The 12,473-nt window shown below is 58.5% G+C and overlaps 1 protein-coding gene across 1 annotated transcript; it reads right to left on the bottom strand.

The window, feature by feature from the left end:
• Positions 1-868: 868 nt before the first annotated feature.
• LOC106490850 (BPI fold-containing family B member 4-like) lies at positions 869-11,477 on the bottom strand. The gene is made up of 17 exons (XM_067307978.1): positions 11,472-11,477; positions 9,431-9,614; positions 8,656-8,787; positions 8,214-8,400; positions 7,574-7,678; positions 7,061-7,204; positions 6,552-6,612; positions 5,908-5,968; positions 5,250-5,341; positions 4,639-4,851; positions 4,312-4,365; positions 3,590-3,760; positions 3,320-3,387; positions 3,075-3,117; positions 1,923-1,986; positions 1,386-1,462; positions 869-1,175 (listed from the first exon to the last, which is right to left on the bottom strand). Exons 1-17 carry the CDS (start codon positions 11,475-11,477, stop codon positions 1,152-1,154), a joined length of 1,686 nt encoding a protein of 561 aa, XP_067164079.1. The 3' UTR covers positions 869-1,151.
• Between the last annotated feature and the right edge of the window lie 996 nt (positions 11,478-12,473).

The following is a 12,473-nucleotide window of genomic DNA, read 5'->3' as shown; positions in this document are numbered from 1 at the left end:
GAAGCACCGGCGAGGGCACTGCCGGCTGCCCCAGGGCTGGATGACACCTACTCTCCTACAGAAACAGTGTGAGGCTGATAAAATGTTATCACACGCCGGAGTGTGGCGGATTCACAGCGCACCGGCTGCGGCGCGAAGCCAGGCTGTTACCCGAAGGCAGGTCCGAGACTGTGCTCCTCGAAGAAAGAGCTGGGCTGTTCAAAGGCAGGCGAGAAAGATAGCAAATAAAAGAAAAAAAAAAAAGGAAATAAATACAGAGCGGAATGGAAAAGAAGCGTGAAAGGGATGATGGAAAAAGCCTGAGTCCTAGATTCGAGGCAGTTTTCCGGATTTAACCGGACCGGGCAGGGGGAGGACACAGTGGGAAAGGCAGCGATATTAGAGCAGTCCCAGGTACCTCCTTTCACTCCAGGAGCGATAAGTGGCTTTAAGGCTTTAAATCAGCAAGAGCTTCAGTTCTGCAATATGCAGCTGAGGCTCAGGAAGGAGCCGGTGCCCAGCTAAACCGCGGCGGTTCGGCAGCGTCGGTGGACAAATCTCCCCGGCGTCCCCAGCGCCGGCTCGCTAACCGTGCGGGCCGCTGCGGGCGCCTCCTCGCCGGGCCGGGAGCTGGGTGCTCGCTTCCCGAGGCGAGCCGTAACCCTGCCTCTTTGGCCAGGCGTATTCCCCAACACCTATCCCTAAACACCGGCACTTCCTCCCCGATCTAAGGAAAGATCCGCCCCAGCCCTGCAGCCCGTAACCCGGCGACGGCGGCAGGCTGCGGGTCTGAGCGGAATCGCGACCTCCCTTGGTCTCTCCATCGCCCGTCTTGGGCTCGTTATCCGCGCGGCTGGGCAGGCTGCGAGGCACCGCTGCGGCTGCAGGGAAGGCTGAGCTTTATTAGAGCTGAGCACGAGACCGCGAAGAACACACACACGCCTTTCCGCGCGTCCCCGAGGCCCCGGCCAACGAAACCCGCGTTTTCTTCCCGTGAGCCTGTGCTGAGAGCAGCGCGGGCAGGACGCGGCTGCTCCGCGCCGGGGCCGCAGGACTCGCTCCGCCGTGCTCAGCGCGAGGCGGCGCGGCGCCCCCAGGCCGGGCTGCACTGGGCGCCTCGCCGGCGGACGACGTGCGAAACGCGGGGCTCCGTTTCCGTGCAGCATCCCAGCTCACGCCGACAGCACGAGCAGGTCCTGCCGGAGCCAAGGGGCGCGGCGTTCAGCTCGTGGCGGTACCCGCTTCCCACGCCGGCGGTACCCACTTCCCACGCCGGCGGTACCGCTTCCCACGCCGGCGGTACCGCTTCCCACGCCGGCGGCCCCCGCAGCCCCCTCGCCCGGAAGCGGGACGCTCCCGGGAGATGCTCCCGGGACACGCGCCCGGCCGGCCGCCGGGGCACCTACCTCAACGACGTCCACGTCGGCGTTGCTGAAGTCGATGTTGAGCAGCTTCGGGAGCGGAACTCCTCCTCCGAGGATGCCTGCGGGGCAGAACCGTCCCTGAGCACCCGGCACAAAGGGACCCCGATGGCTACTTAAACTCTCCTCCTGCGGGTTTTGTCTCCTGAAACTGTCCTTCTTTTGTTCCCATCCCTCCTTTCAGCGAAAGCACGGCTTCCTGGAGGGCTGCGGGTCACGGAGGCCGCAGGGCTTTGGCAAAACTTAGCGCTACTTATCGCCGTGGGTGGGGAGGCGTCACCTGCCAGCGCCCTGGCAAGCGGCGAACAGCCCCGTTTCCCGGGGCCTTTGTTTCCTTACGCCTTTGTTCCCTTCCCGACAAACACTCTGTCACCCGAAATGAGTCTCGCCATTGTTAGTGCAAATTAGTTCCACTGGCTCCTGTTGTACATAGCTGAGGTAAATTAAAAATACATAAAATAGTCGTGTGGCGCACGGTCTCGCATAAATGAATACACGGCTGAGGAATCAAAGCATCCTTACCGTTCATCGCAGGCAGGAAGGCGACATCGAAAATCTTGCCAACCAGCATCTCCAGGAGCGAGGTCTGCAGCAAGGAGAGGGTCAGCCCCGCCGCCGGTTTGCCCCGCACCCGCACCCGGACCCGGACCCGGCCTCACGGAGCTGCTCCTCTCGCACCGGCTAAGCCAGAGCCTGGTGCTCCAGCTCCACCCCCGCCTAGTGCAAATCCCCAAGTTCGCAGGACATGGACCTTTCTTTAAACATTTAATGGTCAACCTATAGTCCAAAAATGATGCCCCTCTGCAGAGCTGTTCCAGCTGGCACTACAAGCTGCCTGCAGTTAACCACCCTGCAAACCAAGCGCACCTTATCTCCAGTTAACCTAGGAAAGGAGAACCGCGAGACTGCTCCTGGATTTTGATTTTTGTCCCCTACAAAACACCAGGACATGCCTTCCCCCAGGTGCCTCACAAGGCAATGATGTCATGGATACGTGCAGAATATTTTAAGCATAGACCGAGGGGCTCAAAAACCTCTCTTTTTTTTTTTTTTTGATGAAGAATGACAAATCAGACAAAACCTTCCACCGAGGAAGGAACCCCTATTCCCAGAGGACATTCCTCCCTGCTGCATAAATGTGAGCATGCTGGCTGGGGCCCAGGAGTTGCCTGGGAATTAAAGTGGATGATGAAGTACATCACCTGCCCCATGCTGTGCCATGCCGTGCCGTGCCGTGCCACGCTGTGGCCGGAGGCCCCGTGGAGCTCGGATATCGAAATCACGTCAGCCGCGGCCGCGTGCGGCAATGCCCAGGCTAATTTGCTGTGCTTCTCAGCTACCCACAGTGCAACATAAATACACTCACTGCTAAATACAGATAATTCCTGCTTGTTCACCTCTGGCCCCATGTATCCTGATGTCAGTAATAGGGATTGTTCTCCTATTTCCCGTAACTATTTTTCACACACACAGATTTACAGGATTTTGCCTGAAAATTGCCAATGGATCATCCACGGAAAAAAATCCATCTCCGGAGTGAAAGAAAGCTTCTACTAAAAGTATGACACAAAAGTTACGCCATAATCGGCCCTTATTTCTCCTGAACCAATATCTATCAGCACTTTGCTTCCCACAACAGATTTCACATATTGCTGAAGCTGGCCGTGTTCTTACATCAAAATCACCAATGGTTGAAGATGCCAAGGAGAGCTCAGTTCTGCAGGAAAAAAAAGCAGCAGAAGTGAGTAAAATTCAAGGAAGTTCCTTTGATGGTCCAATTCTACCGGTTTCTTCATCCGCACCCAGCCCAGGATAGACCCTTGTGAACGGTCCCACCTCACTACCCCCGGGCTTGCGTTAGAGCAGCCTGTCATCATCCTATGTGACTGGCAACAAACTGACACCAATTTAACACCTACTTCTCAAGGCTGGCGCTGATCTTCAGTTTCTGGTCTTCAACAGAAAACTGGGCCAGCAAAGTAGCATCCTGCAGGCAGACAGCAGAGAGGTCAGGACAGGAGCTGGCTGTGCCAGGCCTTGCCCCAGTCTACAACATGGGCTTTTCCACCACAGATGCGTGTCCATGTTTACAGGCACCCCCTGCATCTGGGGAGAGGGGAAGGGGAGGATGGGCAGCAACTGTTTCGCCAAAGGAGGAATTTCTGCATGGGTTTTTCCTTAATACACACAATATTCAGAAGGCAGAGGGACTTCTGGACGTCGTCTGGATGGATCACCATCACTTCCGTTGTAGCCCTGAGCTGGATCACACCTTTGTCTTTCTTTAAGGTCACCACGGGTGCTTCAGGGACCGCAACTTTCAGCAGCAATTCTTGTGGCTCAGGGTATGCCTCGAAAACCTGTCAACATCCAAAGGGAGAGTGTTTGGTGGCAGGAGCACGCGTGCTGTTGACACTTGAACAGGCAGAACAAGCCAGCAAGTATGAATCAGAGAGCAAGCTGCCCACTAGGTCAGTGTTCACTTGGAGCCAGCGCAGCTCTACGGGGGCCAGCTTTACTCCAGTCCAGCCAGGCTGTATCCCAGTCGATTTAAGTGATTTCAAGCCAGCTGTGAGCTCAACCACCATGGAAGCTCAGAGCCCAGGTCAGGACGCCTTGTCCTGCGTGGAGGACCACAGACAACCCCTTCACCCAGGCAGATGTGAACAGGTAGCTACAAGGCTCATTTGTGACCCAGGAGAGGTGCAAGAGAACAGGGTGATAAACCAGGCTCTGGCCTGCTGCAGCTTTCAGTTTTCAACCTAATTCAAAGCTCTTTCAAGTCCACAGGACTCTGAGATTCGAGTCAGAGGCCTCTGAGCAGGAGAGATAGGGAGAGCTCCCCTGTCTCTGGATATTTCTTCTCTTACCAGATTGTTTGCAGTATAAAGTGGAAGCTGAACGCACTCACCGCAGGGATCAGGGCTCCAAGGGTCGATGTTGTTAGCGGTGGAAGCCCGGAAAACTGTTACGGACAAGAAGGAGACATTGCGTTGGAGTGTGTGTGTGATGATTTTCAATAGATATCTCCTACTCTGGCACAGTAATGCACCTGGGGCCTTTACCAGACAGTTCTCTGCCTCTCTCTTTTTGCTCAAGATAGCAGAATTCCTGATAAATGGTAAATACATGCTAAAGCATTGCAAAGCAAGACCAGTTTGGTGACCACCCTTAATCTCTCTGAACTCCAAAGCTAGGCATTGTTTCCTTGGCCCCGTCCCGGGGACTTTGTACTCACCATCCCGTTGGAGATGTCTAAGTCCAGGACACCTTGCTTCTGCAGGACCGACAGCACCGAGCTGAGGAAGTTCACGGACAGGCCCAGCTGTGAGGAGCTGGTGTCCGGCATCGGTGGCAGTGGAGGCATGGGCACCTTCGGCGGCATGGGGACAGCTTCTGGTCTTCCCAGAGGGTAGTCAACCACGCCTCCTGCTATTTGCCCGACTGCAGTCTGCAATCACCGGGAAAGAAAGTTCAAACATTTCAAAACATTGCAGAAGGCTGCAATGATACTTGCCTTTACGCTAAACTTAAGGTCCCCCCCCTGATGTGAAATCACCACACGTAGAACCAGCCCACGTCAGGCTCCCTGACGTTTCCTCCTGCAGAAATTCCAGCAGCGCAGACCCCGGCTGCGCTCTCCCGTGGCCGCAGCGGGGCCAAGCCCAGAGCAGAGCACGTGGACCCAGGCTCGCTGCGAGCCTTCTGCAGCAGCCAGCTGCTCCTCGGAGCTGCCTGCTCTGAGACCCAGGGACCCAAGGAGCCATTCCCAAACTGCAGCACCGCCGTGAAACCACACAACACCTTCATAGAAATGCAAGGGAAAAAAAACCCACAGGACTTGCTTACATTCAGATCTACTTCAAGGAACTGGCCGGTTACCAGCGGAAGGCTCGATACGGTGTACTGGACGCTTCCCAATATACCCAGGGGCACCAGCGCTGGGTGGAGAGAAAACGAATCAGCGGTTGCCCACTGAGTTGGGGCGCAGCTCCCACCTCCCCATCCGTTCCTTTTCTTCTGGAAAAGCCCCTAGATTGCAGGGGGACTCAGAGCAGGAGCCTGCGCACGGGGCTGCTTCGCCCACGGGGTCCAAGCGCCTGCCCTGCGCCGCACAGTCCCGCTGCAGGCAAAAGCACGGCCCTGAGGAGCAACACTTGCCCCTGCTGGAAACGGAGGGGCGAGCTCGCAGCCCCCCATCGGTGCCCACCTCCACACACGCAGAGGCCCTTCGGTTAGCGGTTAAAGACCGAGGAAAGACAGATTTGGGCCAGGAGGAGGATGAGGACACGTGTCCCGTGCGAGCTGGGGGTCTGCCCCACGGCTGCCGTCTGGGTGCAGGGTCTGAGCTCTGAGTGGGGCCTCGGGTCCGTGGGATGGAGCCAGGTGATCCGCTCTTGCCGTCCGGGGTGCACAGGGGCGAGGAGCGTTGCAGGCATTGCACGGCCCGAGCCGAGGGCAGGGATGGGTGCGAGGGAGGAGGGCAAGGCACGGAAAAACGACTTACAGTTCACGAGCCCCAGCTGGTCGTTGACGAGGCCCAGGGCGACATCAACTACCGGGCACAGCTGTAGGAGGTACGGGAGAGGTGGCGAATTGGCATTCGGAGCCGGACGAGGACACGCACCAGCAGCCCATTTGTGTCTCATTTTCACCGGGAAATGGGAGCGCCCGACTCGTGGGCTCAGACCTCCCGTTTGCAATGCCACGATGCTGCTGGACTGGTGTCAGCGCGGGGTCCGGCCCCGGCACCCTGCAGCATGTCTGAGCAGCGGGGCCAGGACGGGGTCCTAGGAGCCTATGCGGGCAGGCTGGAGAGATCCCGGGGTTTGCAGGAGAAGGGAGAGATTCGAACCCGTAACGGGGTCTAGGAGATCATGAGAAACTCCCGGGCGCTGGCGTAGACCCGCACGAGGCACTTTGGCCTTGAACGTCAAAGGAAGGAGCAGCTGTCCCCAGTGATGTGTCCGTGTCCCCCACTGATCCCAAACCACCGGGACAGGCGCAGCAGCCCCTGGGCACCCGGCCCCGCTCCTGCTGGCAGCCTGGGATAAATCACCTCCCAAACTAACTTGTGCAAAGATGACACCAAAGCTGGACCTTGACTCTGCTTCTGTGAAGCTGCACCATGAAGGTTTTTTTCAGACTTACCAGCGTAGGAAGAAGTCTGTTCAGGACACTTGCCAATAAATTGTCCACAATTGGGAGCAAGCTGTGGAAAAACACAGGAGCACCATGAAAAAAACCCTGCTGCAAAGCAAATGAGTCTTGTTAAACAATTCCCTGTGAATATTATCCAGAGCAGACTTCCTGGAGCAACACGCTTGCGGCAGCAAAGTGCATCATGTATGCTTAGATTTTGCATGAGATATAAGTCTAATTTGCATCCCAAAATAGCCAGTGGGAAATGTATTGCTGCCTTTTATGTATTACTATATAGTCTCCTTAAATGAAAGGGGGAAAAAGAAACCTCAGCCTAAGCGGTTTCTGTGCACTGCCATCATTGCAGCTGCAGGAGGGAGCCAGCGGCTGGGGCTGGCGCGGTCCCTCCTCGCTGCCGGGGATGTGCTGGGCAGACCCTCGTCCCCAGCGGGACAGCGGGCAACGCGGTGGGAGCTCTGACAACCCGGCCGGGGCACGGCACAAGGTCAGGCGCTTACCCGCGCAGGAGCCGGACCTTGATGCCGCCGAGGAGGGTGTCGCACTGCTCCACCAGCAGCCGGGGGTAACCCGTGCCGCCCATGGTGAGCCGCACTCTGGCCGTGATGTTCACTTCCACCGCGATGTCGAGGAAACCCAGGAGGCTGTGCGAGAGGGAAGGGAAAACCTTCAGGGCCATCGCGTCCTCCCGGAGAGCGGGAGCTGCCCGCAAGGGGACAGAGCGGCCTCGGCCCCTCCGCGGTGGCTCGGGGACCAGCCCAGTGCGATGGTGGCCAGGGGGACTCGTTCATCCTTGGTGCTGCAGGAGGACGCCTCTCCCACAGCCGCCTACCTCTTCGGCATCCCATCGGGGTGGACACCGATCTCCTCTGACCGGAGCAAGCCAAGGATGGGCCATCCATCACGGCTTGGTGGCCACGGTGCCCTGTCACTCCAGCGCTTGGGGACACCCTTGCCCCATGCAGTGCCTTCATCGGGGTCCGGTGAGCAGAGCGGGCGCTCACCCGACCTACCTCTTGGCGCTGATGGACGCCCTGGTGTAGAGGTTCAGGTGGACGCCGATGCCGGGCAGCAGCCGCAGCGACACCTTGGGCAGCGTCAGCTCAACGATCCTCAGCCTGCGGCACACGGGGAAGGGGGGGGGGGGGCGGTCATGGTCCGAGCTCCGCTGCCGGCCCTGCGGCTTGCTCCCAGGATGGCCGAGCCCATCCAGACAAGGAATGGCAGGAGCCACCAAGGTTTCTTGGGTTATTCTCCACTTTTACTAGGTGCTTTTGTCTATTCACCTTGCTATTGCGTGTTCTTCTGCCCAGCGCTGTGCTTCATGTAACCAAGAGTTAACATGGGAACTTTGGCAGCAGCTTGAGCACTGGCTTGGAAACCGCGGCCCTGCTGCCCGGGGCTGACATAAGGCCCAGCGCGCTGCCAATGGGCAACGTTATTCAACTACCTTTAACCTTCCCTTGTGTAGCTCAGGAGACTATTTTGCAGCCGTCAATGCAAAACTAGGTGGCTTTCCCGGCAACGTTCATGCCGGAGAAGCATCGGCTGTGAACCAAAGCTGAGCACCCGCTGAAACATCGCTATTGCTCCCCCTAAACCGCGTTCAGCGCCCGCCCGCTCCGTAGAGAGCTGCGCGCTGCGCGTCCTTACCCGGTGAGCCCCTGGACGGTGCTGAGCAAGCCTCCCTCGCCGAGGACGCCAAGGACGCCGCCGCCGCCCAGCAGCCCGCCGGAGCCCAGCAGCCCTCCTCTGCCCAGGAGGCCGCCGGAGCCGCCGAGGACCCCCAGGGTGCCGAGGACGCCCCCGTCCCCGAGCAGACCTCCCGGTCCTAGAGCTCCTCCGGCCACCCCAGCGGGGACGTCTCCTCCTGGGATGTCGCGGCCGGCCGCCGGCCAGCCTCTGGGACCGGGCATGCCGCTGGGGACTCCTCCGTAAGCGTCTCCGCCGAACGAGCCACCAGGCATCCCGCCACCCCCGCCGGCATTGCCCCCTCCACCGAGCAGGCCACCGGTGAGCCCCCCCAGCAGCCCTCCGCCGCTGCCACCCAGTAAGCCACCAGTAACACCACCGAGCAGGCCACCGCCTCCGCCACCCCCGAGGAGACCTCCGCCGAGGCCGCCCAGCAGCCCGCCGCCTCCGTCCGTGGCGGCGCCGCCGCTCCCCAGCGGCACGTTGCCCAGGGCGCCTTGGAGAGCGTTGCTTTGCTGGAAGGAGCCTGCAACAGCTGGAGACATTGCACACAGTCAGCCTGCAGCCCAGAGCTGCTCTTGCTGCTTTTGCAGCCGCTACGAGCTGCTTTCAGCCGGGAACGATGCGCTGCCTCCATCCCCGTGCGCGCACGGTTAGGTGCCGCGTTGCTCGAGCGCGGGTTGTGCAGGGGTTTGCGCTCTCCACTAATATCACCATTCTAATTCCTGCCTCTCTGCTGGTGTTTTGACAGAAAAGGGGCTTTGGGATCTTTTAAACACCAGGACGAGAGGCGGCTCGGAGGCGTCTGTCTGCAGCCTCTCTGGAAAACGGCTTTGCACCATCCTGGGGTGCTGCTAAATCCTAAAAGCGTGAGATGAAGCGCGGTGCAACGTGGCAGGCCTCAGACGGGCTTACACCCCCCCCCCCCCCGAGAGGTGGTCTGTGCTTGCTCCTTCTAGGAGCCCAGCCAGCTAAAATTTTCATTAAAAAAAGAAAAAAGAAAAACCTCGGTTTGGTTTCAGGGTTTTTTTGCACGTGAGCCTCGTGCTGTGTCACTTCTCGGTGGCATTCCCCTCCCCTCCCAGGCCTCTGGGCTCCTGCCAGTACGACGGTGTCGGCCCCAAGGACCATCGTCCCCTTTTCCTGGGGTCCCACGAGGAGGAAGCTCGTCGACTCACCATCGCTTAAAACACCTTTATTGATCCTGAGGACGGCGTCCCTGGACATCTGGCTCAGCGCCGGGGCCAGCAGGATGCACAGGCTGGCGACGCTCAGCGCCTCGAGCATGCTGGCTCCGCTGGGCACGGCTGAGCGCTGGGAGGACCGAAACTGCCCCGCGTCGGAGCCACGTTCAGCAGGGAGCTTTGGACGCACACAAGGGGGGGGGGGGGGGGAGGGCAGGCAGCCGTGTGCACGTTGCAGGCAATCTTTCAAGCCCGCTTCTGCACAAGAGCAGCGCCTGCCGGCTTCTCCCTGCCTAGGTGCGCCTCGGGCGACACGCTCCTTTCCAGCCTCTGGTCGCTGTGACATAATTTTAAACTTCCCACACGGAATCATTACCAACAGCCTATAGACGAGGCTGGGCTTCCCGCGCTCCCACCGCCCTCTGCCCGCGTGTGCAAGGTAATGGTGCAATTACACCAGCAATGCGCGTTTGGCATAAAGCCTTTCGGTTCTTTTTTTAATGCCGTGTTTTAACCTTAAAATAATAATAATAATAGATTTAAGGAGATACTGTAATCCAAGAGAATCCTTAATTTTTTTGTGTCAAATGAATATAAACTCTTTTTTTCTTCAGAGAAGGGTTTTCATTTTACTCTGTCAACCCTTTTTTCCTGATTTTTCTGGCTAGCCACCAAACATAAAGCTGGATTACTTTCCTACATTTCTACCACTAATTTTATATTTCCCGTGGCTTTTTCTTGCTCACCAGAGTATACTGTAAGGCTCAGAGGTACAAAGGTGACCCCGTCCCCCCCCCAGCACCCGGGAACCCATGATGTCTCTCTTTACCTGGCCTTATCCCGAATTTCGAAGCCTGGTGCTGCTGTTCCGCGGTCAGCTCTGGGTCAGGGGGAGACCTCGGAGCTGCCCATAGCCACCGGCTTCTGACGTCGTCCGCGCTCTGAAACGCAGGATCCTTATATAGCCGCCCTGATGCGGAAAAGCGGAAAGACACCTAAATTGTAAAAGCTGGGCTAGCAGATTGAGTGCATAAATCAGCATTTGTGGTTTTAATATCTTCCAATATAAATAACGATTTTTAGAACAGGGGAAGGTATTGAGCAACAGGTTATCGGATACGGCGTTGCCCAAGCGCCGCAAGCTGATCCCAGCCCCGCAGGAAGAGCCGAGCACATCCCAGCTGATACTTGCACCCAGGATTTCGCACACACATTGCTGTATTGGCACACGCACACACATCTGCAGGCAATTTTTCAAGCCAGTGCCCGGGCAGCTACGGTGACTCTTTACTCGTTCCCGTTTAGGGACACCGTGGGCACCACGCTCCTTCTCCGCTCTCCGGCTGCTTTGTCTTTAAATTTAAGCGTTAAAACCATTGCGCCCAACCTCCGGGACACACTGAATGTCTCAGCCTGAAAAATCACCGTTCAGTGGACGTGCGCCTTCACAATGCGATCGCACGCGGTTCCTCAAAGCCGGCGCTGAGCTACCGGGAGCTAACGAAAGAGCCGGGATTAAAGCCTGCAAAATTTCCAGTCGAGGCAGGAGAGCAGCGACCGGCTCTGCAAGCCGGTAAATGTCCTTACTCGACTGGAAAACTTTTTCTGGGCAGGCAGGAACACAAGCTGAACGTGGAGCCATCGGAGGAGCCCCGAGGCTTCGGCCAAGGGGCGTTTCGGTTCCTCTGAGGTTCAGCCGGAGAAGCGGCTCCCGGAGATGCTCCGGCGTCCCACGGGGGCCAGCCCGCTCTGGGGACGCATTTCCACCGCCCAGGCGGTCCCGCGCGGGAAGAGGCGATCGAGTGCCAGCTCCCGATCAGAGGACGCTTTGTCCGCCCGTCTCGCACCGCTAATTCCTTCCTGAGATTAAAGTATCTCGCCAGGACGGTCCGTCCGGCACATCTTACACAACGAGGGGAAACCGTGATCCTAAGCAAGCAAGGAGGAGGCCCAGGCTTGGCGTGTCGCTGCCCGGCTCCGCACGGACCCTTGTGCACCGGGGCTGCGGAGGGGGGGACGCTGCCCCACCCGAAACCGTCATCGCCGCAAGACACATTAAACGCAGCTGCGAGCTGCTCCTTGCAGCCGCCGCGGGGACACGACAGCCCGGGAGCCGGGCGTTTCGTGTCGAGGAGGCACACCCCCCCACCCCCGGCCCCGGCATTTCGGACATTTCGGACACCGCGGTGCCGGGCTCCAAGCAGAGCCCTCGCTGCCCCCAGCCGCTGCCTCACCCTGCCCGTAAGCCCCCCCCCCTTCTGCTTGCTGCACTTATGGTTAAGAAATAACTGTTGGCTTAAGTGCAACTGCCAGAGGTGCCAAAGCCTCGCGGAAGCGTGTTGGCAGCAAGCCAGGAGGCGCTCGGCTCCCTGGAAAGCAGGTCGCTGCCGGAGGCCCCTTCGGACGGAGAGCACCTTCCGCGTGGGACGAGGAGCTCCCGTCGCCGCAGGGCGAGCGAGACGCCTGCTCCTGCCTGGCGCCGCCGGAGCCCCGTTTGCAGCCAGGCTGCTTCGGTGGCAGATGCACCGGCCTCGGCTCATAGGGACTACGGGACAGGAGGGGTGGAAACAGCCGGAAGCCTACGGACGGTGAAGCACTGCTGTATTAGGGTTGTTGAGGAGCGGGACTAAGCAGCAATGAGCACAACTAAGAGCAGAGGTGTCGCCCACTGCTTCTACTGAGACGGCAAAGGGCCGAGGAGGATGCCGAAAGCCCCGGGGCTGCAAGCCGGTCATCCGCGGCAGCGCGGTACGGGCACGGCGAGTCGTTCTGTGCAACCGCACGCACGTTTCGCCAGCTTTAAGACGAAGCATGCGATTGACCTCCAGCTCGTGCCACGGGCTGAGCTTCCAAAACACGTTCGGTAAGGTACCAGCTTATCAAATTACTCACTACAGGCACAGTCCCCTCCCGGAAATGTGCTGTCGTTCTATGGGTCACATGATATAGGGGAGATGATAGAAATGGTTTCTGGCACCTGGAAACCCATATCAAAGAAATGTTTGGAGAAAGAAATATTGAGGCGGTGAAAGATTTT

Source organism: Apteryx mantelli, chromosome 18 (assembly GCF_036417845.1).
Source record: "Apteryx mantelli isolate bAptMan1 chromosome 18, bAptMan1.hap1, whole genome shotgun sequence".
Taxonomy (NCBI): Eukaryota; Metazoa; Chordata; class Aves; order Apterygiformes; family Apterygidae; genus Apteryx; species Apteryx mantelli.
The sequence above is the reverse complement of the archived record's forward strand: the minus strand, read 5'-3'. Positions and strand labels throughout refer to the sequence as shown.

Excerpts from the sequence above, each read along its gene's own strand:
- LOC106490850 (XM_067307978.1), bottom strand. Across the intron at positions 3,388-3,589 it reads CCCTCTGCCTTCTGAATATT|GATGCTACTTTGCTGGCCCA; the intron begins GTGTGTATTAAG and ends GTCTGCCTGCAG. Across the intron at positions 1,176-1,385 it reads CCGACGTGGACGTCGTTGAG|GACCTGCTCGTGCTGTCGGC; the intron begins GTAGGTGCCCCG and ends TGGCTCCGGCAG.